Below are 27,540 nucleotides of genomic sequence, written 5' to 3'. Positions count from 1 at the left end.
TCATCACAAGGCACATGACTGTTTATGTAACTTTTTCCATAGCAGCCAGTACTATGTTTACACCTCAGTAAAACAGTAGCATCCATTTCATTAATGTTTTAGTTTGTTTCTGAATGCATTTATTTCACAAATTTGTTTGTTAGGGTTATGAACAAAATTTGTATCAACTTTTATGTTTGTATATATTTACAAAATAGAAAATTAAGTCAGCATTAAGTCAACATGAGTAGTCACAGAATTTTTCCCCTTTATAAAGGGTACATATTCAAGGAGACTTCAAAAAGTTTATGGAAAAATGGAATTAAAAAAGATAAAAATATAAACAATATTTCTGAACATTAGCTCCATAGGGTTCAAGACACTTTTGTAAGTGATGATACCAGCTATAAAATTTAGTCCATCCCTAAAGAACTGAGAGTTCTGGGAATTTACCCACATCAATGCAGTTTTTTTACATTAACTTTAGAAAAATGTACTGCCCTTAAAAAAATTTTTAAGATTAGGAAACAAAAAGTCAGAAGGTGCCAAACCAGGACTGTAGGGTGGATGCCTAGTGATTTCCCATCAAAACTCTTGCAAAACTGCCCTTGTTTGATGAGAGGGATGAGTAGGAACATTGTTGTGGTGAAGAACTCTCTGATCTTTCTTGGGCATTTTTCTGCTAAAGCTTTGGCTAAGTTTCTCAAAATACTCCCATGATAAGCACATGTTACCATTCTTTGGTCCTACAGAAAGTCAACAAGCAAAATGCCTTGAGCATTCAAAAGCTGTTGCCATGACCTTTGTTCTCAACCAGTCCACTTGTGCTTTGACTGAACTACCTCTTATCTTGGTAACGATTGCTTTGTGTTTTGTCTTCAGGATTGCGCTGGTAAAACCATGTTTCATCTCCTGTTACAATTTTTCAATGAAAGACTTCAAGATCCTGATCCCACTTATTTAAAATTTCCATTGAAAGTTCTGTTCTTGTCTGTAGCCGATCTGGGTGCAATGGTTTTGGTACCTATCAGGTATAACGTTTGCTGAACTTTTCCAGTCAAAATTGTGTAAGGTGAACCAACTGAGATGTCTATGGTGTTGGCTGTTGTTTCTGCTGTTAATTGTTGGTTTTATTCAATTATGCCATGAACTAATTTTTTTCTCACAAACTGATGTGGATGATCTGCCACTGTGGGCTTCTTCTTCAACATTACCTTATCCCTTCTTAAAACGAGTTATCCATTTGTAAACTGATTTCTTTGGAGCATTGTCCCCATAAACTTTTCATAAAGCATCATTTAGCTCACCATTCTTCCACCCAAGTGTCAACATATATTTAATGTTTGTTCTTGCTTCAATTTTAGCAGAATTCGTGTTGCTCTGATAGAGCCTCTTTTCAAACTGATGTCTTATTCTTCTTAGTGCTTCCAACTAGATCCTGTTCAAAAATGTTATAACAAGTTAGTAGGAGTTTATTTTAGTCCAAAAATTTTGAAATCCATGCAGTTTTTTCATGATATGCATTTTCCATAAACTTTTTCAAGACCCCTCGTATTTCTTAAATTTGAGAAACACCCACAATAACAAGCCTAATTAATGACAGAACTAGTTTTAAGATTCCCAGTTTCCTATCACCTTCTTTTCTACTGTTCCTGACTTCCTTAAGTTATAGGATAGTCATCCTTGGCATATCTAAGAGTCATTTGTAAACCCTGGATCTTTAAGAATTCAGGTGCTGAAAAGATTACATCATTATTTCTAAGAAAAGACAACCAACAGCCAGGTGCAGTGGCTCATGACTATAATCCCAGCACTCTGGGAGGCCGAGGTAGGTGGATCACTTGAGGCTGGAAGTTCGAGACCAGTCTGGCCAACATGGCAAAACCTGGTCTCTACTTAATAAAAAAAATTAGCTGGGCGTAGTGGCATGCGCCTCTAATCCCAGCCACTTGGGAAGCTGAGCCACAATAACTGTTTAAACCCAGGAGGCAGAGATTGCAGTGAGCAGACATTGCGCCACTGCACTCCAGCCTGGGCAACAGAGTGAGACTGTCAAAGTTAAAAGCTCCACCCCCTCCAATGCTTTTCCTGAATTGAATCTATTAACTTAAAAAATACTATTTTGAAATAATACTTATTATCTTTAAAAGCTGGAAGAGTAACAAAAAGAAAATTTTAATTCAGAGTACAGTATCCACATTAGACTCAAATAAATGTCAATTTTCTACTCATACCTGACCTTTTTTGTGTTCTTTTATCAAAATAAATGTGTAAGTCCCATACCTTATTACATAAATCTTCAACTTCTTGATCAAATAAATATGACAAATGATGTTCTCTAAGAAAAACACCCTTCAATTTTATTCCTAAAACGAAAAACATTCAAAGGAACTCATTGTGCAGAAACACAATATATACAAGCCTCACCATTTTCTTTTTCTATTATGTCCTCATCCACATACATTAATCACAACAAATCATGATGTGAACAGCAGTGGAAAAAGTTTAATCATTGGACATTTATTTCTTGAACTTCAGCTCTAGTCATAAGATTCTCATTGCTTAGCTCTTTAAAACAAATGCGTGTATTTATCTAATGTAGAACAGTTAAGACCTCCAATTTTACTATAATTGGGAAAAAAAACTCAGAACAAAGATTATGTCAAGTATATCACTTTATCAACTTTGTTAACCTGCTATGCATCTGACAAAAGGATAGGTGTTCAACAAGTGAGATACCAACCCTAAAAAGCAAGAAGTCTGTATCTACTTTCATAGGGTTATTAAGAGAAATAAATATTGTTTAAGAAAACCAACTCTTTCTTTTTTGAGACGGAGTCTTGCTCTGTTACCCAGGCTGGAGTGCAGTGGCAAATCTTGGCCCACTGCAACTTCCACCTCCTGGGTTCAAGTGATTCTCCTACCTTGGCCTCCCAAGTAGCTGGGGTTACAGGTGCATGCCACCAAGCCTGGCTAATTTCTGTATTTTTAGTAGAGATGGTGTTTCACCATGTTGGCCAGGCTGGTCTTGAACTCCTGAGCTCAGGTGATCCACCTGCCTTAGCCTCCCAAAGTACTGGGATTACAGGTGTGAGCCACCATGCCTGGCCAAGAAAACCAACTCTTTATACTATATATAAAAATCTTACCAGCCTGGGCAACATGGCAAAACCCCTTCTCTACCAAAAATACAAAAAATTAGCCAGGTGTGGTGGCACACACCTGCAGTTCCAGCTACTTAGAGAAGCTGATTAGAACTAGAGTATGGCTAGAAATTAAGTATCCCTACTCATATAATTTTCCTTAGGGTGGTACTAACTTGGAAAGTTGAACTTTCTAAGAATATTTCAACAAATATTGTCCAATTTTTTCTGTGCAGTTATACAAATATTTGCCATAGGATGGAGTAAAGGTACAAATGTACAGCACCGTTGAAGGAGTTTGACCTTTTCCCCCAAAGCTTGATTTTTATCCACTATGATGAATACATTTTACTAACTACTTGCTTGTCTTTTCCTTCTGCTGCTTCCACCCCCACCTCCCACAGGCTTCTACTCCTCATCAGCAATAGACCTTGTCAGGCAATCACAATGTTTCTAATTGGCAGAATACTAATTCATGCCTGAGATTTATAATCTTTTGAGTCTTCTTGTTTTCCTTTCATCACTGCTCAAAAGTTCTGTTAGAAGAAAAAACACTCCCCCTTTTCCTTTAAGTCTTAGCACTGCTTCTAATAGTTGGAAACCACTTGTCTAATAATAGAAGTATTACGTATAAAACAAAGCATAACTAGTTTTGGAGTACATTAGGGTGTAGCTGCCCCTCTATATCAGGCTTGATGCTGACAAGACACTTCCAAGTTAGCATGAAATTCTAGAAGTAGAAATAATTATGTAACAAATAATGATTTAACAATAATTTCAAAACTCCATGGCTTTCTGAAACAAAAGAACTCAAACAATGAAAAATTTGGCAAGACAAAAATTTGGCAAGACAATGTTGCTTGCTCAACAAGCAAGATACCAACCCTAGAAAGCAAGAAGTCTGTATCTGCTTTCATAGTTATTATGAGAAATAAACATTGTTTAAGAAAACCAACTCCTTCTATATACTGTATATAAAAAGCTTAGCAACATAGGCAACACGGCAAAACCCTGTCTCTACCAAAAATACAAAAAAAATTAGCCAGGTGTAGTGGTACACGCCTATGGTCCCAGCTACTTAGGAAGCTGAGGTGGAAAGATTGCTTGAGCCTGGAAGACAGAGGTTGCAGTGAGCTGAGATTGCGCCACTGCACTCCAGCCTGGGTGACAGAGTGAGACCCCATCTCAAAAAAATAAAATAAAATAATAAACAGCTCAGCATAATGTGTGGCCCATAGTAATGGGCCAAAAAATAATTTGTTATTATTCTAAGTGGACAATTAATAAGATTCTATACCATAAAATAGGTAATTAGATTTCATCAAAGCCTTTATAAATGTTTTTTACTTGGACAATCCTCCATTTCCAACTCACTGCTATAGTTCCAGGAATACTTAACACATTTAAAACAGAAAAATATACTACCTTCCCCTGCATATTTTGAGTAATTATCTTCCAAGACCCATGTATCTTTTCTTGACATCTCTGAGCATGATTCCTGAAAAGAGATATTTTCTTTTAAAATTTTTTGTGCAATAGTCAATGCCTTTGCAAATAACCCTATTGTTAATACAGCTTACATATCCTCATTTCAGTATTCAATAATCACAACAGTTCATTATGTGAACAGCAGTGAAAAGGTTTAATCACTGGATATGAAGTTACTAGAAGAAGCAACGATATAACCAAAGGATCAAATTGAGAATGTCAACAACAAAATAAACAATCACAACAACAAAAAAAGCATATATAAGTTATAAACAAATGTAAAGATAGGATTACTTATTTCCTATCCAGAAGTAAATATCTAGAGCAGTAACCCCTTGCGGCTATTGCCTTCATTTAAGTAAATCTGTTCTGATAAAAGCAGTTTTCAGAAACTGATTTGAAAATAATAATTAAAGGAATGTTGTCAGAATAATGTGGAAGCACACTGTTTCAACTTTAGGAAAGGCAAATAGTTGCAATCCAATTAAACAGGAAAGAAAACAGCCCTCATTTCAGACGATGAACTGGCAGCAGTACTTTCAACTCTACCTTAAGAAAATAGCAAGTGAAGGCCTGTATCTGCAAACTTTTGAGTCCTTAAGAAAAGGTAAACACCACGATGAGACAGTCGCTTCACACGCACAAAAATGTGGAGAAACTGACAGCCACATCCACTGCTGGTGAGAATGTAAAATGGTGCAGCCACTAGGGAAAATAATCTGGCAGTTCCTCAAGAAGTTAAACATAGTTACCTTATGACTCACCAGTTTCACTCTTAGGTGTGTAATCAGGAAAATGAAAACATTGTCCACACAAAAATTTGTACACAAATGTTCCTAACAGTAAAAAAAAAAAAAAAAAAAAAAAAGGAAAAACCCAAATGCCCTCCAACTGATGAACGGATAAACAAAATCTGCTACATCCATAAAATGAATACGATTCAGCAATAAAAAATAAAGTACTGATACGTGCTATAAGATGGATGAACTCTGAAGTCCAAGTGAAAGAAGTCAGTCACAAGGACCATATATTAGTTCCAAGTGAAAGAAGTCAGTCACAAGGACCATATATTAGTTTATAATTCCATTTACATGAAGTGTATGGAGCAGGCATAGGCACACAGAAAGTAAATTAGTGGTTGCTGAAGCGGGGTAGGGGAATATTTGGAGGTACTGCTAATAAGAATGAGGTTTCGGACAGGCGCGGTGGCTCACGTCTGTAATCCCAGCACTTTGGGAGGCCGAGGCAGGTGGATCACGAGGTCAGGAGATCAAGACCATCCTGGCTAACACGGTGAAAACCTGTCTCTACTAAGAACACAAAAAATTAGCCAGGTGTGGTCGCGGGCGCCAGTCGTCCCAGCTACTTGGGAGGCTAAGGCAGGAGAATGGCGTGAACCTGGGAGGGGAACCTTGCAGTGAGCCAAGATCGCGCCACTGCACTCCAGCCTGGGCAACAGAGTGAAACTCCGTCTCAAAAAAAAAAAAAAAAAAAAGAATGAGATTTCTTTTTGGAGTGATGAAAATGTTCTAATATTGATTGTGACTATTGCACAATTCTGTGCATATCCTAAAACCCACTGAATTGTACAGTTTAAACCAGTTAGTTGTATGGTATGAAAATTATATCCGAATAAAATTGTTACAAAAATACAAGGCAACTGATTTTTTCCTTAAAGACAGCTAAAAACAGTGTATTTTTATTCAGCCTCATTCAGGTCTTAATTGGTTGGGTAGGAAAAGGCTTTAACAGCCCAACCAACTTACAGTATTTAAATCCAGTTCCTACTCTCTGCACACATCTTACAGCCAAAAAGTATTTTCCCTGCACATCCCCCAGGGACCAATTTTTCCAAAGTTCCTTGACTATCCTTACCCATGTGACTTTTAAGAAACCATAACCAAAAGCTATTAATTCCATTCAAAGAAGATATGAACATATTTTAGTGGAAAACTGGTGTGAATAAATAATACCTATTAAGGTATTATTAATGTGTCTTTTCGGCTGTAATCAGGACAAAGTAAACACAAAGGGGAAAAAGAAGCAATCTTGTTAGGCCTGGATATTTGGAATTATTTTTGTGTGCTATACAAAGAAACGGAAAAGTTGCAAACCCTTCTGTTTTCTGTATGCTAAGGATCTCCTCAGAGACAAAAACACACTGCCTGTTTCCTTCTAAGCAAATTGAAATCTTCCTCAAACATAAGGGCTTATAACTAAGACATTGTTCTAAGCTTTTTCTCCTGAAAGCTATCCATAACGCTTCATTCCCAACCAAAACCACTTAATTGCCCCTTGTCCCCTGCCCCTAATAGGGGCAGTGTGGTCTGACGAGCCCCAAGAACCTTACCTTATGTCCTTCATTGTGGCAGTTTTTCAGAAAAGGGTTCCTCGAATTAAAAGTCGGCGTATCCTATTTGACTCCCGCTCCTCCCGTATCAGGTACCTACAGCCAACCATGCCAAGAGCTTCCGCATTATCTCCGCATCGGAGAGCTACAAGATAAAGCACAACAACACGACACGCATCTCATTAAATCACGTATTTTGGGCCCGACTCTGTCTTCAACATACCTAGGGCACCGTGTTTTATCTCTTTTCCATACCCTTTCCTCCCGATATCCTCCAGTTTCAGAGAACGCATCCGGAGACCCATTGGCAGATTCCCGGATTCGCCTCAATTTTGGTCCTGCCTCTCTGCTTCGCATTTTCAGGCTCGGTCTCACAAGAACGACGATGGCGCCGGATTATGCCAGAATGGGTGAAAACAGAAGGAAAATTAACCGCTTGCAGCAAAACCCACTATTGGGCCTCCAACGCGGAAGGAGGAGCGGTCAAGTGCACGTCTTCAGGCTCAGGCCCTTCCGATTGGCTGCTGCGACATAACGTGGCCTGTGATTGGCTACGGCACCGGCGAAGGGCCTTCGGAGAGGAAGTGTGGAAGTCCCGCGCCTCTAAAGCCCGCCTTTCCTGACAAATAAAGGTCGTAGCCGCAGTCAACGGGCGGAGCTAAAGTGGTCGTGATTCATGCTGTCGCGGGAACCCCGAAGGTGGGTTCCCACGTAACAAGAAGATGACCCGAAGTTGCTCCGCAGTGGGCTGCAGCACCCGTGACACCGTGCTCAGCCGGGAGCGCGGCCTCTCCTTCCACCAGTGCGTATGGAAGCAGCCTTGGAGCTTTCGAACTCCCTGCGAGGCCTGGCGGGCCGTAGCGCGGCGTGGGGCGGGGCCGGGCCGCACTGTGGGTCGCGCCGTGGATGTGACGCGACGTGACGTGCGCAGCGTCGGGGCGTGGGAGCGGAATTGGGGCACTGTGAGAATTGAGGTTCTCTCTCCTCGCTCAGTGTTTACCTCTTTGTAGCCGGGTCTAGCACCGCCTACCGCTTTAGCGAGAGTTACGCGAAAGGAGTCCTCCATTAATGGATGGTCTTATTATTTAAAGTGAGGAGGCCGGAAGGGAAGGCAGTTTGGGACAACGGTTGAAGTGTGTGGCGTGTTCCTGAGCACGAGTACAGATCAGTTTTCTCCTGTACTGGCAGACATTGCAAGTTCTTAAGTGCTATTAGCCGAGCTCTACAAGGCCGGTCCGATTCTGGTTGGATTTGATCATGGCAGGGAAGTTTCATTTGGCTCGACAGTGGGGAAGAATTTCAGACCAGTCTTATCTGAACTCTTATCTTATCCATGGTTCAGACTGCTATAGATCATTCAAATCAGTATCCAGAGTGTACCGGCAAGTAGAAAAGTGAGTAAAATAGATCATCACAGACAAAAGGAGCAGATTTATGTAACGATCAAAAAGAACTTTATGGTTGGAAAGTGGGGTTAGGAAGAGGGTAGTTAGGAATGGCATGGGAAAATGTAAAGGATAGAAAGTGCAAATATAGAGGAATGGGAAAGTACTGAGAGACAAATCATTTAAAAAATTTAAATACCAGGTTGAGGAGTTTGGATTATGTATGGTAGGCTGTGTATCAAATTCATTGTTTTTTTTTTTATGTTTTAAATAAGGCTGATTCCTCCACCTAAATTGTTAACAGTGTGAACCAATTCATTCTGTATGTGAGACGATAATTGATTTGGGATTTTTCTTGTGATAGAGGTAGCTTTAAACTAGGGAGACATGAATTCCAATTTTAATTGATTATTTACTGATCTCTGTACTTAGCTCTGGGTCTTGGTTTCTTCTTCTGTAAGGAATGAAAACCTGCCTTGTAGAGTTTTGTAAAACCAAAACGTAAGACTTTATAGCATATGTAGACCACAAGGTAAATGCTTTAAAAATGGTATTATTACCAATTTAATTTTTTCCAGAACTCAAAACTAGTTATGCTGGTTAGACTACAATATTTCCCAACCTTTTTCTTCTTTTTTTTTTTTTTTTGCTTTTTTTGGAGACAGGGTCTCACTGTTGCCCAGGCTGGAGAGCAGTGGCACTATCACAGCTCAGCGCAGCCTCTATCTTCCAGGCTCAAGTGATCCTCCCACCTCAGCCTCGTGAGACTACAGGCACAGGCCACCACCCCGGCTATTTTTTTTTTTTTTTTGGTAGAGAAGAGGTCTCAGTGTGTTGCCCAGGTTGGTCTCCAACTTCTGGGCTGGGATTACAGGCATGAGCCACCCTGCCCCGCCCCAGCCTTTTTCATGGCATTTTACGCGTAGGAAATAATTGTTCAATACTTCGGGGGCAAACCTACAGCACTCTTTGGGGCTGCCTTGAGGTAACTACTCAGGTGTCCCAAGCCAATATCAACAGCTGTACTCGGCATACCAGTTGGGAAGCTTTGCATCAGAGGACCACGCTAGTAATAGAAGTTGTTGGACCAGCCACTTTTTGAGGGTTCCTTGCACATTTAGAGGCTATACCAAATCTGTGGAAAAGCTCCCTTGCAAATATGTTCCATGAGTTAAAAAATAACTCAGTGAAAAAAGACAGATTTGCTCCAACCTTATTGGAAAAAGAATTCCCTGTTCATTTTCCCTTGATCAAGTATCATCATCTTCCTGGAACAATAAAATTGTAATCCCAGAAATGGAATTAGTTGTTCCTAGGAAAGCGCAAACTTTGGATAGTACTTTACAGTTTACAAAGTGATTTTGAATACATTTGTAGCCTCATACACTCTTACTACAGCCCCGTGAGGAAGTTCTAAGATTGAGAGATGTGTCTAATACCATATGGCTGGTAAAAGGTCAGTATTCTGACCTTTTAAAGCTATAAAGCTTAAAAACAGGTTTTCCAAGTCACTGTTCTTTCTCAAGTTGATTGAGAGAGTATCTCAGAATTATGTTTTACCATACTGCTATATTTTTGTAGCAATTAACTGAGAAATAAAATTTATACCAATCTCAGTTCTGGTAACTATGTGCCTTAAAGTCTAAATTAAGATGCACAAAAAGCATAGTTACCTGTAAATCTGTCTCTAAAATAAGTCAAAGAAGAGGGGGCAGAAAGAGTAGTTTTGTGGTTTTTATTGTGTTAATTTCATAAGTTTCTTGTTTTGTTTTTTGTTTTTCTTTTTTTGAGATGGAGTCTTGCTGTCGCCCAGGCTGGAGTGTAGAGTGGCGCGATCTTGGCTCACCACAACCTCTGCCTCCCAGATTCAAGCAATTCTCCTGCCTCAGCCTCCCTAGTAGCTGGGATTACAGGTGCGAGCCACCATGCCCAGCTAATTTTGTGTTTTTATTAGAGACAGGGTTTCACCATGTTGGCCAGGCTGGTCTTGAACTCCTGACCTCAAGTGATCCGCCTGCCTCAGCCTTCCAAAGTGTTGGGATTACAGGCGTGAGCCACCACGCCTGGCTGACAAGTTTCTAAACATAATTTGGCTTGGATTGAAAAATAAATAAATGCAAAGTAATTTTTATAATCAGGACTAGCAAAAAGTAGTGCCTTTAAACATGAAAAAGTTGAATATAGTAAATATACTTGTCTTGTTTTCTACTGCTGCATAACAAGTTACCTCAAAATTCACTATAAACATTATCTCACACATTTCTAAGGGTCAGGAATTCAGGAGTGCAGCTGGATGTTATGGTATCTCATAAGATTGCAGTCATCTGAAGGCTGAAGTCACCTGCTTTCAAAAAGACTAACTCAACATGGCCTTTGACTGGAGGCCTCAGTTGCTCACCAACTAGTTTTCTCCACAGGACTGCTTATAACATGCCAGATACCTTACTCCAGAGCAAACCATTCTCTACAGGGAGCAAGGAGGAAAACTTGTTCCTTTATGACAGTCTGTGGTCACTTACTGTCACATGTTCTTTTTCCATTCCTTAGCAAATCACTAACTCTAGCCCATACTCACTCACGGGGAGGGGAATTAGGCTCTACCATTTTTTTGTGACAGAGTTTCACTCTTGTTGCCCAGATTGGAGTGTAATGGTGCGATCTCAGCTCACTGCAACCTCCACCTCTGGAGTCAAGAGATTCTCCTGCCTCAGCCTCCCCAGCAGCTGGGATTACAGGCACCCGCCACCACGCCCGACTAATTTTTTGTATGTTTAGTAGAGACGGGGTTTCACCATGTTGTCCAGGCTGGTCTTGAACTCCTGACCTCTGATCCTTCCGCCTTAACCTCCCAAAGTGCTGGGATTACAGGCATGAGCCACTGCGCCCGGCCAGGCTCCACTTCTTAAAAGGAGGAGTACCAAATAGTTTAAAATCACCACAGGAAAGGAAAAGAGTCATATATTCTTTAACCATTTAAATTTGAGCAGATTCTGTTAAGTGTAGGAAGTGAAGACAAAATACAGTAGGATTTTTAATATGAGAATTGCCCCTCTATGATTGACACAGACAATCAGATATTGAACTTGTGGATTAAAAAAATCAAAGAACTTTGAAAAACGAACTAAGTAAACTTTTAATTCACTCGGCTTTATGTTTCTATAAAGCAGTAAAATAATAAATGGGTTTATATAATAAATACTACTGCAGTATTACTATAATGTTTTCATGTTAATGGAACTTTAATATGATTGCCATAGATTTCCAACTGATACCATACAGCGCTCAAAATGGATCAGGGCTGTTAATCGTGTGGACCCCAGAAGCAAAAAGATTTGGATTCCAGGACCAGGTGCTATACTGTGTTCCAAACATTTTCAAGAAAGTGACTTTGAGTCATATGGCATAAGAAGAAAGCTGAAAAAAGGAGCTGTGCCTTCTGTTTCTCTATACAAGGTACTTAAATGTAGGTGTAAGTCAACAGAATGAAAATTTACAGAGCCTTTAAAAATCAAGATAGCCCCCGTTATAGCTAGAATTTGCAGACAGAAAAAAATCCCAAGTCTTAAATCCAGTAATAGATTTTAAATGCTTTGAAAATTAAAAAAAAAAAAAAAAAAAAAGTTTATATATATTAGCATTTGTTCTGGAGCTTTTAAAAAACTATATAAATGCAAATCATTTGTCTAGATATATATAAAGGTTACTAACCAATTGCAAAAATCAACTGGTAGATACAAATAGCCTTAGAATACAGACTTTTTAAAATTATGAGACAGCTCTCAAAGTACTTTGAAAATATCTATGTTTTTTGGTTCCTCCTAATAATGTTATTTATCTTGATCAAAAATATACCTGATTATTAACATTGATACAGGAAGTATATGGGAAATAATGAAACTTTCTATGAGTGAGTCGCCAGTATTGGTATGATATTCTTCTGTTTCCTATGACTGTTGTTATTTTATCCTTTTACCCCTTAACCACAACTCTGACACATGGGCTTTCACTTTCTGCACAGTCTGTGATAGTCACCTAACTGTTCTATCCTGACACTTGCCTTACTTTCCTCTTAATCATCAGAGTCTCCTTCTTTCAGTATTGGTTTATCTCATTCCCCTATTCGGAAGTATTTAGTTGGTGTCAAATTCAAACTCACCAAGTTCCAAGAGCTTACTGTTAACTGATTTGTACATTTTTAACTGCCTTGAATTATCTTTTCAAACCGTATATACTTACTATATATGTGATCAATTTGCCTGCTTTCATACTTTTGTGTAAGCTCAATAATGGCTGCCATTATTGACAGCTACAATGGTCCAGGCATTGTACTAGGAGATCTACATAAATTCTTATATTGTATCCTCAAAACAACCTTGTATTATTGTCCACATTTTACAGATGAGGACACAAGGGATTGTAGAGCTTATGTGACAGCTAATTGAGGGAGCTAAGATTCAAACCCAGGTCAGTCTTAATTCCAAAGCCATGCTCTGTACAGTATGCCTTCTTTTTTGCACAAATAACTTCTCTGTCACCTTCATTAACCATGTTATTGTACCTTCTAAGAACTGCTTAAAACTCACTTCCATGAAGCCGTCCCAGTTTACTACCACTTTTCTCTAGTTACTTTATTTCAGAAACTTTCAACATCACATTAATATTTCTGTGTAGTGCAAAAAAAAAAAAAAAAAACTGTTTATATTACCCTATAAACTATACATTAAAACATTCAGAGATTATGACCTTTTCTTTCCTAACTAACTCTCCACAGCAACCAGATTAGTGCTTTGTATCTAGGGTATTTTTACAGATACTCTTCGGTGTGATTATTTCTAAAATAACTTTAATTTTATATGTCTGTCATAGATTCCTCAAGGTGTACATCTTAAAGGTAAAGCAAGACAGAAAATCCTAAAACAACCTCTTCCAGATAATTCTCAAGAAGTTGCTACTGAGGACCATAACTATAGTTTAAAGACACCTTTGATGATAGGTGCAGAGAAACTGGCTGAGGTGCAACAAATGTTACAAGTGTCCAAAAAAAGACTTATCTCCGTAAAGAACTACAGGATGATCAAGAAGAGAAAAGGTTTACGATTAATTGATGCACTTGTAGAAGAGAAACTACTTTCTGAAGAAACAGAGTGTCTGCTACGAGCTCAGTTTTCAGGTATTTCCCCCTGGTAACCTGTAGTATTTACAAAAATAGCTGTTTTTCTGAAAGACCTTTAAATATTTATTTTGTTCTTGCCTATGAAAACATGCTTTTAGTTGGGAAGTGAAAGTCTCAGCTTAAGCAAGAAGAAAGAAAATCACCAAAATTCTTTTGTATCTTATGGTTTTCCAGTTATAAAAGTAACATTTATTATAGGAAAAGCAAAGAAATATTTAAGTAATTAAAATAATGTGTAATCCCACTACCTAGAGATGAGACCATGTGGTTTATACCATTTTCTGTTCTGCACTTTTCACTTTTTATAGTAGCTCTTACCCATTTGCTACTGCAAATTCATTATAAACAGTTTTAACTGCTACATAATTTTACCAAAGTCTTTTTGCAGTGGAGTTGTACTAGTTTACAGAATTTCTTTGAGCTTGGAAATTGTGTATCTCCACATTTTTTTCTAAAATATTCTGTAGAGTAGACCTGTAAACCCACGGAAAGGCTATCTAGTCCTCTTTGTGAACTAAGATATTTGAAAAAGGGCAAAATAAAAATTGCCAACTTATTCTTTGATGAAAGCAGCAGAGATTTGGATTACATTCTAGGAAAAGAGAAACGTGTCCTGTTTTTAGAAAAGAGTAGGTATCTCCAAAGGAGGAGAATATTTTATGTTTTTCCAAGAGGGAACTAGAGGTCATAAATAGGAATCCCCACCAGGAAAAGAATTTTTTTTTCTTTCTCAATATTAGGCAAGATGGTCTGTTCAGTCTGAAGAGTACCCTATCCCCAGAAATGTTTTTCATATCTAATTTTCACCCTCAGATAAATACTAATCAGGGAACAAAATAAAATAAATAAATGTCTTCATTTTATTTTCTTTCCTGTTCCTCTGAAAATCTCTCCACTCAGGCTGCCACTGAATAGTAAAACATAATTCAAGTTGAAAAATTTTTTTCCCCCTAGTGAAATGATTCCAGATGAACCGAATAAATTGGTCAAGGGGCCTACGTGAATATTCACCTCTGAATAGACTTAATTAAAATTCATCTATATTTGTATTTGAATTTTGATGCCCAGTGCATTTTACATCCAAATGCTGTAATCTGTACCTGAAAATTTTACTATTCGTCACAAAGAATAAAAAAAATTTATTTTAACAGATTTTAAGTGGGAGTTATATAATTGGAGAGAAACAGATGAGTACACCACAGAAATGAAACAATTTGCATGTACACTCTACTTGTGCAGTAGCAAAGTCTATGATTATGTAAGAAAGATTCTTAAGCTGCCTCATTCTTCCATCCTCAGAACGTAAGTGAATTACTTTATTTTTTAAAAGTGTCTCTCTTGTCACCACATCTTGTTGATTACATGTGAATTACTCTTTAGATGTTAAACCATATTATTATTTTATCACATTTTACTTATTAAGGCTATTAGTACTCCCATAAAAAAAAAGAAAACATGGACTAATGAAAAAATGGACTCCCATTTTCTGTTTTTCAAAAACTTCTAGGTGGTATTTGCCTGTTATCACAAAAGCAATATTTTCACTAACAAAATGAAGACACACAGTGTGACAAGCTTTTTGCATCTCCCAGACACTCTGGGTGGATAAAATTTGAATCCTGAAATATTGGAATTTCCATTATACTTCAGTAGTTTAATATCTGACTATCCTAGAAAATCTAGAACAGTTCTCGATCGATCGCCATTGGTCTTAGGCAAAGCACAAAAAAAATCTGCATTTTTCATAAGCACTGCAGTTGATGCCAATGTAGGTTGTCCAGGGAACAGATTTTGATAAATAATTTTTTAGGATTTGTGATCAAAATGGATAGATATAATTCTCTTCGTGTGGAGTAGTTAACAATGATTTTTTAGTAATGTCTTATAAATTTAATACTGAATTCTTAATTTTTACTGTTTTTACCACTAGTTTTACAGATTCCTTTTTTTATTTTTGAGACTGAGTCTTGCTCTGTCACCCAGGTTTCATGCAGCACAGTGGCACGATCTCAGTTCACTGCAACCTTGCCTCCCAGGTTCAAGCAATTCTCATGCCTCAGCCTCCTACGGAGTAATTGGGATTGCAGGCATGTGCCACCACACCCAGGTACTATTTTATATTTTTACTAGAGATGGGGTTTTGCTTTGTTGGCCAGGCTGATCTCAAATCCCTGGTCTCGAGTGATCTACCCACCTTGGCTTCCCAAAGTACTGGGATTACAGGCATGAGTCACCATGCCCAGCCTAGTTTTACAGATTCCTTTTTTTTTTCTGAGATGGACTCTTGCTCTGTTGCTCAGGCTAGAGTGCACTGGGGCAAGATCTTGGCTCACTGCAGTCTCAGCCTCCCAGGTTCAACACATTCTTCTGCCTCAGCCTCCCGAGTAGCTGGAATTGCAGGCATCCACCACCATGTCCAGCTAATTTTTATATTTTTAGTAGAGGTGGGGTTTCATCATGTTGGCCAGGCTGATCTCGAACTCCTGATCTCATGATCCACCCACCTCAGCCTCCCAAAGTGCTGGGATTACAGACATGAGCCACTGTGCCCAACCCAGATTCCTTTTTTAAAAATTGTAGATTTTCCTCTAGACTCACTCTTACAATACTACTACTAATAAAAGATTTAAAAATAATTGACCTTCAGAGTGGGCTGCTCTTCCAAAAAAATTTAGAAGAGGAAAAATTTATTGTTCCCATACATTATATATAAACAATTACTGTTAACACTTTAGAGTATTTCCTTCCTGTCTGTGTGTGTGTGTGCACTTAGATTTACTAGTGTTTACATAGTTATGATCTTTTGTAAATAAATTTCCAACCAGCCTTTTGTCACTTTATTATGTATGCCTTTTATCTATAACGTTATTTTGAACTCTTTATAGACAAGTTTTAATAGCTGCATGATACATGGTAGTCCTACCCTACCTAACTCTGGCGTTCTCCAGCTATTGGACATTTCTGTTGTTTCCATTTTGGGGTTATAATTGTTTTTTCATATATTTAGATGAACATTTGTATATAAGGCTTTACTTTTTTATAATATGGTTTTACCATTCAGGCTAGATATTATTTATAAATATTCACTTTTTGCTAAGCAAGAGAGTTTTATAGGTGCTATGTTAATTTCTCCTATACCTTTTTGGTTTTTTTGTTTTCTGATAGCTGTACATATTCTGGGGGTACATGTGATATTTTGATACATTTATATAATTTGTAATGATCAAATCAGGGTAATTAAAATATCCATCATTTATAAATCCAAACATCTATCTTTTCTTTGTGTTGAGAAGCATATACCTTTTTAATCTCTTCTATACTGGTTTTAAAGTCTTACTTAATGATATTTCACTATGGTTTATATAAGATATTTCATGTAACTTCTCATCTTTTCTTTTTCATGGTTTTCTTCATTTCCCATAGTTCTGCATCAACTCCTAGATTAAATCTTCCTGGTAATTCCAGCTCACATTTATCTTTTCTCTCTTCATGTCATTTTGCATTTTGTGACCTTTGCTGTAACATTATATATATATTTAGATTTATAATTCCAGTACTCAAACACTTGCTCATTTCTTTAGGTACTTTGCGTATAAGTAAGGTATATTGTTTAGTATGATGGTAATACATGTTTGTTATAAAACATCCAAACCATATATAAGTACATAAATACCAGAAAGTGAAAAACACAGTACTTCTCTTCCCCTAATCCCACAAGATAACTACAATTAGCAGTTTTGTGTATATCCTCCGAGTTAAAAAAAACAAAAAACTATTTACCTACCAATAAAATTTTGTTTTAGTGGCCATATAGTGTTCTGTTATATTAATGGTATATAGAGCTTCCGTTTATTTTCTTGTATTAATATAAGATTATATTAATATAAGATTCTAATATTAATGGTATATACATTTCCATTTATTTTCCCATATAAAAAGTGATCTGCTTTTAACACAGTTTTCTTAAGTATTAGATTTTTATAATCATTATATTTAATATTCATTTATTCAATAAATATTTATTGATCAGGAGCGGCCAGTGAGGCAGGAGGAAAACCAGGAGATTGTGATGGCCTGGAAGCCAAGTGTAGAAAGTATTTCAAGGAGGGAGTAGTCCACTATGTCAAATGCTGCTGGGAGATCAGGTAAGATGAGGACAGAGAATTGACCATTGGATTTTGCAAGATGAAGGTCATTGGTGACCATGACAAAAGCAGTTACAGTAGAGTGGTGGAGAGGTAAACCTGGCTGGAGTGGGATTAAGAGAGACTAAAAGTGAAGAAGCAGAGAAAATGATTGTGGACTCTTCCATGGAGTTTTGCTATGAAGGAGAGCAAAGAAATGGGTCTGTGGGTAGAAGGGAACACGCATTGAGGGGAGGGTGTTTGTTGAGATGGCAGATGTTCCAGCGTGTTTGCATGTTTATGGGAATGATCCAAGAGAGAAAAGAAAATTCGTGACATGTAAGATAAATGATAATTGCAGGAGGATGACATCCAACACCACTGTGGAAGGAAATGTGACCTTAAGGTTTTGGGACAGTTCATCCATTGAAACAGGAAGAAAAGCAGAAGTACAGATACGATAGGTTAACAGATTTGGTAGTAGGAAAATGAGTTTTGTCTTTTAAAAAGATGGGTTCTTGGCCGGGCGCGGTGGCTCACACCTGTAATTCCAGCACTTTGGGAGGCTGAGGCGGGCGGATCACGAGGTCAGGAGATCAAGACCATCCTGGCTAACACGGTGAAACCCCGTCTCTACTAAAAAAATACAAAAAAATTAGCCGGGCATGGTGGTGGGCGCCTGTAGTCCCAGATACTCGGGATTGTGAGGCAGGAGAATGATGTGAACCCGGGAGGCGAAGCTTGCAGTGAGCTGACATCGCACCACTGCACTCCAGCCTGGGGGATAGAGTGAGATTCCGTCTCAAAGAGAAAAGGATGGGGTCTCACTGTGTTGCCCAGATTGGCCTTGAACTTCTGGGCTTAAGCAATCCCGGAGTAGCTAGAACTATAGACATGCAACACCACACTCAGCAGGAAAATGAGTTTTTATTGCATTGCTTCTGTTTTCTCAATGAAATAGTTATTAACTGAGAGTTGAGGAGGAAGGCATTAGATTTGAAAAGAAAGGAGAATATGTGACCAGTCACCGACAGGAAAAGTAAGTAACTAGAAAATTGCAGTACCAGGTTTGTGGTCAAAACTGTTGTCTTTCCCTCCGTAATGATGGAGAAACAATTAGATGGTTAAGAATTGGACGATGACAGACCAAACTAGACTTAAATTTTTTTTAAACCCTTGTTTTGGTTAGATAGGGTGCCCCATGAATTTCTAATTGTCATATATCTTTCTCTAGTCTTAGCTACATCAGATACTTCTCTAATTTTCTGTTCACTGATGTTAGATTCTTTTTCAGTTCTCCCTGGATTCTTTATGTCCAAAACTTTCCCAAAGCTGTGTTTTTTTATAATTTTCAGTGTTTGCGGTCTTTTAAGGTAATTTTATTTTCACAAATCCTTTGAAACTGAGTCTTAATATCCTCAACTTTCCTTGTTATAATAGTGATATGTTTAGTGTGATCTTGGTCATAGATAGAAAACGCTGGCACATTTGCTCCTTATTTATATTTCCTCTGTTTCTAATTTTTGGTTTATATTAACTGCAATTTAGTAAACCAACTCTCTCTATAGATTACCTGCTGTGAGAGAATCAAAAGTAACAACAGTGGGAGTAGCTAAAAGTCTTAACAGAAAAACACTTAGCACTGTAGATCTCTAGGACTATATTTTTCCCAGGCAGAATTTTAGGCCACACAAGTGACTCCCTATAATCATTCCATAACTAAGTTATTAGATACTGGTTTGTTAATTTAAAATATCATGTTGATGAGCGTATAAATGAAAATTGGTTTGAACTTTTGCAAGGACAATTTGGGAATATGAATTTTAAACTGACCCACCAACTTATGTGCAGCTGAAATCCAAACTTTGTCTTTAATTTCTTATTAAAATATAAGTAAGTTTACCTCGGAATGTTATTCCTAGGAATTAGACAAATGACATAAATATGTATATGTGTATGGGTGCACATGCATACATATACACATTGTGGTACTATTATCTAAAAATTTGAAATTATCAAGATGTCCTTCGATTTGAGTTGGTTAAATTATTTTTCATTTAACTCTACTGTGGTATATACTGTGTACACTTTTAAAATGTTGCTGTAGGTTGATATTTAAGGGCGCATAAAAATATGTGAAACATTACTTACCATTAAGTGAAAAATAGTTTCAGTATACAATTTTGAAAATTATATCTAGGTATGTATACACAAAGATATTAACAGTAACTTTTACTTTCTTCTTTATACTTTTTGTGTTTAGTTTTTTTAAAAAGAAGAATGTCTTTTTTTATGATCAGAAGAAAATTTTTTTATTTTCAGAGAAGAAAAGAGATTTAAAGGAGAAATTGTTTCCTTCCTTACCGTTCTAACTCATGAACTTGGTTTGGGTATGCCTACTCTTTCTCGTAAAAACTTTAAAAAATAAATCAACAAATCCACATACCATTCTGCTTCATGTTCATGACATTGTTTTAGTAGCTGTGGATTTTCAGATACCATTGAGATTTCCATTTAAAAATCAAACTCAGCAGAACATAAGTTGGTTGTTTTTTTAACGCTAACCCATTTAAAATAAAATTACATAGGGACATTAAGTGCTTTGTTATATATGTACCACATATGCAACACAGTTAGCATCTTTGGTGCTCATTTGAGAATCCTAATGTAAAAGAAAGAAACTAAACAATTAAAATTCGGTGACACACTTGCAAAGAGTTTTCAACATTCTAGTGTGCTGTAGCACTGCTATATTGCTTAGTCATTCTTACTATTTTTTCCTTTTTTTTTTTTTTTAATCTTTTAATTTTAGGTTCAGGGGTACATGTGAAGGTTTGTTACATAGGTTAACTCATGCCACAGGGTTGTTGTACAGATTGTTTCATCCCAACCTCCAGCCTCGAGTAGACCCCAGTATCTGTTGTTTTCTTCCTTGAGTATAAGTTCTTATCTTTTTTTTTTTTTTTTTTGAGACAGAGTTTCACTCTGTTGCCCAGACTGGAGTGTAGTGGTATGATCCTCGCTCACTGCAACCTCCACCTCCCGGGTTCAAGTGATTCTCCTGCCTCAGCCTACCAAGTAGCTAGGATTATAGGCACACACCACTAAACCTGGCTAGTTTGTGTATTTTTAGAGATGGGGTTTCACCATATTGGCCAGGCTGGCCTCAAACTCCTGACATCAGGTCATCTGCCTCCCTCGGCCTCCCAAAGTGCTGGGATTACAGGCGTGAGCCACTGTGCCCAGCCAAATTTTCATCATTTAGCTCCCACTTATAAGTGAGAACATGCAGTATTTGGTTTTCTGTTCCTGTGTTAGTTTGCTGAGGATAATAGCCTTTAGCTCCATCCATGTTGCTGCAAAAGGCATGATCTCATTTTTTTTATGGCTACATAGTATTCCATGGTGTGTATGTACTACTTTTCCTTTATTCAATGTGTCATTGATGGGGATTCAGGTTGATTCCATGTCTTTGCTATTGTGAATAGTGCTGCAATGAAAATTTGCATGTGTGTGTCTTTATGGTAGAATAATTTATATTCTTCTGGGTATATAACCAGTAATGGGATTGCGGGATCAAATCGTAGTTCTGCTTTTAACCCTTTGAGGAATCACTTTCCTCCCACCAACAGTGTATAAGTAAGTTTTCCCATTTCTCTGCAATCTTGCCAGCATCTGTTATTTGTTGACTTTTTAATAATAGCCATTCTGACTGGTGTGGGATAGTGTCTCATTGTGGTTTTGATTTGCATTTCTCTAACGATCAGTGATGTTGAGCTTTTTTTCATATGATTGTTGGTGGCATATATCTTGAAAAATGTCTGTTCATATCCTTTGCCCACTTTTTAATGGGCTTTTCTCTTGTAAATTTGTTTAAGTTCCTTATAGATGCTGGATATTAGACTTTTGTCAGATGCACAGTTTGCAAATATTTTCTCCCATTTTGTAGGATGTCTGTTTACTGTTGACATTTTCTTTTGCTGTGCAGAAGCTCTTTAGCTTAATTAGATCCCACCTGTCAATTTTTGCTTTTGTTATGATTGCTTTGGTGTCTTTGTCATGAAATCTTTTACTGTTCCTATATCCAGGGTGATATTGCCTCAGTTGCCTTCCAGGGTTTTTAGTTTTGAGTTTTACATGTAAGTCTTTAATCCATCATGAGTTAATTTTTGTATGTGGCTTGTAAGGGTCCAGCTTCAGTCTGATGCGTATGGCTGGCCAGTTACCCCAGCACCATTTATTGAATAGGGAGTCTTTTCCCTTTTGCTTGTTTTTGTCAGCTTTGTAGAAGATCAGATTGTCATAAGTGTGTGGCCTTATTTCTGGTTTGCCTATTTTAATATACGAACAACAGATACTTTTGTCTTCTGAATAGATTATAACCTACTTATAGTCAAGGTATGTCTTTTGCCATCCTGTAAGTATGTTGTTTTGTTTTGTTTTGAGACAGTTTTGCTCTGTCACCTAGGCTGGAGTGCAGTGGCGCAATCTTGGCTTACTGCAACCTCTACCTCCCAGGTTCAAGCACTTCCCCTGCCTCAACCTTCTGAGTAGCTGGGATTACAGGTGCGCACCACCATGCCCAGCTAATTTTTGTATTTTTAGTAGAGATGAAGTTTAAGCATGTTGGCCAGGCTGGTGTCAAACTCCTGACCTCAGGTGATCTGCCTGCCTCAGTCTCCCAAAGTGCTGAGATTATAGGCATGAGCCACCATGCCTGGCCTATAAGTGTGTTTTTTAAACCTATTAATGCGTCATGATTAATAGTGGGTCATAATTGCCATTTAAGTATATATAAACACACATATATATATTTATTTAAACTATTACAGTCATCCCTTGGTATATGTGGGGGACTGGTTCTAGGACACCCCCCACTTGTGCCAGTATACCAAAATCCATGCATACACAAGTCCTGAAGACAGTCCTGCAGTACTTATGTATATGAAAAGTTGGCTGGCTGTATATGCAAGTTTTGCATCCTATTAATACTGTATTTTCTCTCCATGCATTTGGTTGAAAAAAAAAAATTCAGGTATAAGTGTATCCATGCCATTTAGTTCAGAAGTCAACTCTCTGTGTGTGTGTGTGTGTGTGTATGTGTGTAGTATATATATTTCATGTATGTGAAAGTTCATAGTATGTACTAAAGGTGAATTTTGTTTATGAAACTCCTAGGTGACACTTAAAATATTTGGAAAGTCCTATCCCAAAATACTTAGGGAAGAACATTAAACTCACAATTAAGTAGAGGTCAGCTGTCCAGGAAGAAGCCTTGGTTGCCTTAGAATATAGCCAGAAAATCAGAAATTTAACTTAACAGACATTTGAGTTGCAAAAGTATATGTTAGTTACAGGTGAACATCCTAGTCTCTGCCTCAGAATCCCTTTAGTTTTAGACAATTATTAAATGTGGCTGTTTTCTTTCCTGGTCTATAACAAGTTAGAGTAAACTAGAAGTAAGAAGAATTCCAAAGATAGACACCGTAATAGGAAGAAAATACTTAGCAGTCTGAGAAGAGCAGGGATACTATGAAAGAACAGTAGCGCAGGTAGGTTGTATAGGGGTGCAGATGCACACTTGTTATATGCCTTTAAGGGTGTAATTTTGAGGCTGTAAAGAGTGAGAAACACACTAAACCCCTGGGCATCAGGAAAGCCAGGTTTCACATTCATTCATAACTAACAGTACATTATGGGCCAAGTCGCTTAACCTCTTCCTCTGTCCCAGTTTCCTAATCTGTAAAATGAGGTAGATGTACTAGATGTTCTCAAAGGTTCCTTCACATTCAGCAATTTTCTCATTTCAGTGAATTTACAGGTAAGACTTGTTTATGATTTACAATATAAAAAGATCAGAACAAACTGGTTAGTTGTTTACTTTTTAAAGAATAAATGAGGAATTAAAAATATGTTGTATATTTGCATCTTAAAATACTACTTTGTATTTCTAAGTTTCTCTTATCTTACTATTTTATTGTAATGAATTTACCATTGAAAATGTCTATAGAATTTGGCTGCTTATATACTTGGCTTTATTTCTACAGGGATAGGAGACTACTTTAGTACTGCTTAAGGCATTTTCCCATTTATCTTTTTATTTCTAAGTTTTTCTGTTTTTCACTTTTTATATATTCTAGGTGGTTGTCCAAATGCCAACCCAGTCCAGGTTTCAACAGCAACATTTTTTCTTTTCTTCAACGAAGAGTAGAGAATGGAGATCAGCTCTATCAATACTGTTCATTGTTAATAAAAAGTATACCTCTCAAGCAACAGCTTCACTGGGATCCTAGCAGTCACAGTTTGCAGGGGTTTATGGACTTTGGTCTTGGAAAACTTGATGCTGATGAAACGCCACTTGCTTCAGAAACTGTTTTGTTAATGGCAGTGGGTATTTTTGGCCATTGGAGAACACCTCTTGGTTATTTTTTTGTAAACAGAGCATCTGGATATTTGCAAGCTCAGCTGCTTCGCCTGACTATTGGTAAACTGAGTGACATAGGAATCACAGTTCTGGCTGTTACATCTGATGCCACAGCACATAGTGTTCAGATGGCAAAAGCATTGGGGATACATATTGATGGAGACGACATGAAATGTACATTTCAGCATCCTTCATCTTCTAGTCAACAGATTGCATACTTCTTTGACTCTTGCCACTTGCTAAGATTAATAAGAAATGCATTTCAGAATTTTCAAAGCATTCAGTTTATTAATGGCATAGCACATTGGCAGCACCTTGTGGAGTTAGTGGCACTTGAGGAACAGGAATTATCAAATATGGAAAGAATACCAAGTACACTTGCAAATTTGAAAAATCATGTACTGAAAGTGAATTGTGCTGCCCAACTCTTTAGTGAGAGTGTAGCCAGTGCATTAGAATATTTGCTATCCTTAGACCTGCCACCTTTTCAAAACTGTATTGGTACCATCCATTTTTTACGTTTAATTAACAATCTGTTTGACATCTTTAACAGTAGGAACTGTTATGGAAAGGGACTTAAAGGGCCTCTGTTGCCTGAAACTTACAGTAAAATAAACCATGTGTTAATTGAAGCCAAGACTATTTTTGTTACATTATCTGACACTAGCAATAATCAAATAATTAAAGGTAAGCAAAAACTAGGATTCCTGGGATTTTTGCTCAATGCTGAGAGCTTAAAATGGCTCTACCAAAATTATGTTTTCCCAAAGGTCATGCCTTTTCCTTATCTTCTGACTTACAAATTCAGTCACGATCATCTGGAATTATTTCTAAATATGCTTAGGCAGGTATTAGTAACAAGTTCTAGCCCTACCTGCATGGCATTCCAGAAAGCTTACCATAATTTGGAGACCAGATATAAATTTCAAGATGAAGTTTTTCTAAGCAAAGTAAGCATCTTTGACATTTCAATTGCTCGAAGGAAAGACTTGGCACTTTGGACAGTTCAACGTCAGTATGGTGTCAGCGTTACAAAGACTCTCTTTCATGAAGAGGGTATTTGTCAAGACTGGTCTAATTGTTCACTAAGTGAGGCATTATTAGACCTGTCAGATCATAGGCGAAATCTCATCTGTTATGCTGGTTATGTTGCAAACAAGTTATCAGCTCTTTTAACTTGTGAGGACTGCATCACTGCACTGTATGCATCGGATCTCAAAGCCTCTAAAATTGGGTCACTGTTATTTGTTAAAAAGAAGAATGGTTTGCATTTTCCTTCAGAAGGTCTGTGTCGGGTCATAAATATTTGTGAGCGAGTTGTAAGAACCCATTCAAGAATGGCAATTTTTGAACTAGTTCCTAAACAAAGGGAATTGTATCTTCAACAGAAAATATTATGTGAGCTTTCTGGGCATATTTATCTTTTTGTAGATTTGAATAAGCATCTCTTTGATGGAGAAGTGTGTGCCATCAATCACTTTGTCAAGTTGCTAAAGGATATAATAATCTGTTTCTTAAGTATCAGAGCTAAAAATGTTGCACAGAACCCTTTAAAACAGTCAGAGAGAACTGATATGAAAACTTTATCAAGGAAACACTGGTCATCTCTACAGGATTATAAATGTTCAAGTTTTGCTAATACCAGTAGTAAATTCAGGCATTTGCTGAGTAACGATGGATATCCATTCAAATGAGAGACCTAAAATATATTAACATTTTAATTAAGAACACTTGGTTAACATTTTTTAAAGTTCAATTTACCATATTTTATAAATTGACCATTCTGCACAGTGGACAAGTTTGCAATTCTGACTTTTTAAAATTTCAAATTCTGCATACCACAAAATCTGCTTATACTTTGGTATGGCTTGTAGCATTTATGAGTTTTCCAAAATGTAGAAAGCAGTAAGTCAGTAGGAGCAGACTGGCAAACAGGTACTGTCTTTGAATTTACTACTGTAAGACTAAGCAGTGTTACTGGACACAGTTTTAACTTGTTCAATCTGCTTCAAAAACAAGAAAAACAACAACTCTGAGTTATCAAAACATTGACTCCTTTTATGACTACACCACATTTCTAAAAGATCTTTGGATTAAAATTCTTAAAAATATTAACAATACCTATAAAACCTTGAAGATAACTTTTACTTAAATATGAAAATTAAATTGTAGTTTGAAAATTAGGCTCAAGCAAATATCAAATACTGCAAAAATCCCCTTGTCCCAGGATACCTAAAATAGAAGTGCTTAAACTTCGTCAGGCAGAAGGTAAAGGACACGAGCCATGAGATTCTTCCTTGTGCTACAGCCATGCTGGGGAGTGCAGTCTGGAAAGAACATACCTAATGTGTTTTTCACTATCCATTATCTCTGAACTTTGAAATATTACTTTTGAATAAGAGGCTGGACACTTATTAGTTTGACTTGAAAAAGCTCAGTGCTCATCAAAAAACGGGGAACCTAATTTGAAGATGGAAGCATACTAAGGACAGTTTTCTCCACTCACATCCACATTCTAAAAGAGAAACAAAAACATAGGTAACTCTGCTTTCACAAATGAGAATAGTTTAATGGATAGAAGAAACAAGCACATTATTCACCTGTGTTATAAAAACATCTCTTTTTTGTCACTGAGTGTTTGCAAAGTACAGTTAATCCTAATATGAAAACTTAGAATTGTAAAAGATTAATGATAACGTAAAAGTATATTAATTAAAATTCCCCTTACAAAGTATATTTTGATATGTTTGTTTATTCTACCTCAAACAAAGGCTTAAGTTTTGAAGGGTAACCAATTTATACTTCATTTTATACAGAACCTATTGCTGAGAGATCTGAATATTGTGCTTTTTGTTGTTTGTAAATAGAATTGAATACACCAGGATAAATCTTATTTAAAGGAAGCCTGTTTGTAAATCACCAACTTTAACTTATTGCTTATATAAATCCAAGCTCTGTACCTGATCTTTATGTAAAGCAAGATTTATATGTGTAGTATCTAATGCCCTTTGGTGTTACATTTGACTGATGTGCAGATGTCTGTATTTTAGTGTTTTGCATTACTTTAAGTGCTAGATAAATTGGAAAGAGATGGTCAATAGAGACAATGAATATTGAAAAATCTGAAGGTCACAGATTTCTCTTAGATAAGAAGATAAGAATAGTCTCATCACTACTTTTAGCCCAGTTAATTGCTCCTGCACTTGTGAAAGGGCTTGGAGTCTTATACCAGATTTACTTGATATGATACACTTTACAGTGAAATAAATTATTCATTCATATTTGATTTAGGGCAGTTTGGTTATAATTTCTACTTTGCATCTTGGCCATTTTTTTCTTCAGAGAAAAGCATTCCCTTTAAAAATTTATCCTACTTCCCAATAACTAGTGCTAGGAGAAATGGTTATCCACATGCAAAAATATTAACTTGAAATGAAGCAAAGACCTGAATAGAAGAGGTAAGGCTATACAACT

The 27,540-nt window shown here is 37.1% G+C and overlaps 1 protein-coding gene and 1 long non-coding RNA gene across 4 annotated transcripts; one reads left to right on the top strand and one right to left on the bottom strand.

Annotated features, from left to right (window-relative positions):
• On the bottom strand, window positions 1-7,841 carry LOC111549308. Its single transcript, XR_002733683.2, has 5 exons — window positions 7,216-7,841; window positions 6,961-7,105; window positions 4,548-4,620; window positions 2,263-2,345; window positions 1-1,417 (listed from the first exon to the last, which is right to left on the bottom strand). It is a non-coding gene; the product is annotated as an uncharacterized LOC111549308 (long non-coding RNA).
• On the top strand, window positions 7,532-27,092 carry THAP9 (THAP domain containing 9). Of its 3 annotated transcripts, none has more exons than XM_023222433.2 (5): window positions 7,532-7,762; window positions 11,603-11,798; window positions 13,212-13,515; window positions 14,670-14,820; window positions 23,783-25,859. In XM_023222433.2, the coding sequence occupies exons 1-5, from the start codon at window positions 7,683-7,685 to the stop codon at window positions 25,758-25,760; spliced, it is 2,709 nt and encodes a 902-aa protein (XP_023078201.1). In that variant the 5' UTR covers window positions 7,532-7,682; the 3' UTR covers window positions 25,761-25,859. The 3 variants fall into 3 exon arrangements, with proteins under 3 accessions (XP_023078201.1, XP_023078202.1, XP_023078200.1); XM_023222434.1 differs by having other exon boundaries at window positions 7,573-7,659; window positions 23,783-27,092; XM_023222432.2 differs by lacking the exon at window positions 7,532-7,762 and adding an exon at window positions 7,788-8,354 and having other exon boundaries at window positions 23,783-27,092.
• Window positions 27,093-27,540: the final 448 nt, after the last annotated feature.

This window comes from Piliocolobus tephrosceles, chromosome 3, assembly GCF_002776525.5.
Source record: "Piliocolobus tephrosceles isolate RC106 chromosome 3, ASM277652v3, whole genome shotgun sequence".
Lineage (NCBI taxonomy): Eukaryota > Metazoa > Chordata > Mammalia > Primates > Cercopithecidae > Piliocolobus > Piliocolobus tephrosceles.
Note: the sequence above shows the minus strand (reverse complement) of the source record. Positions and strands in the feature narration are given on the sequence as shown.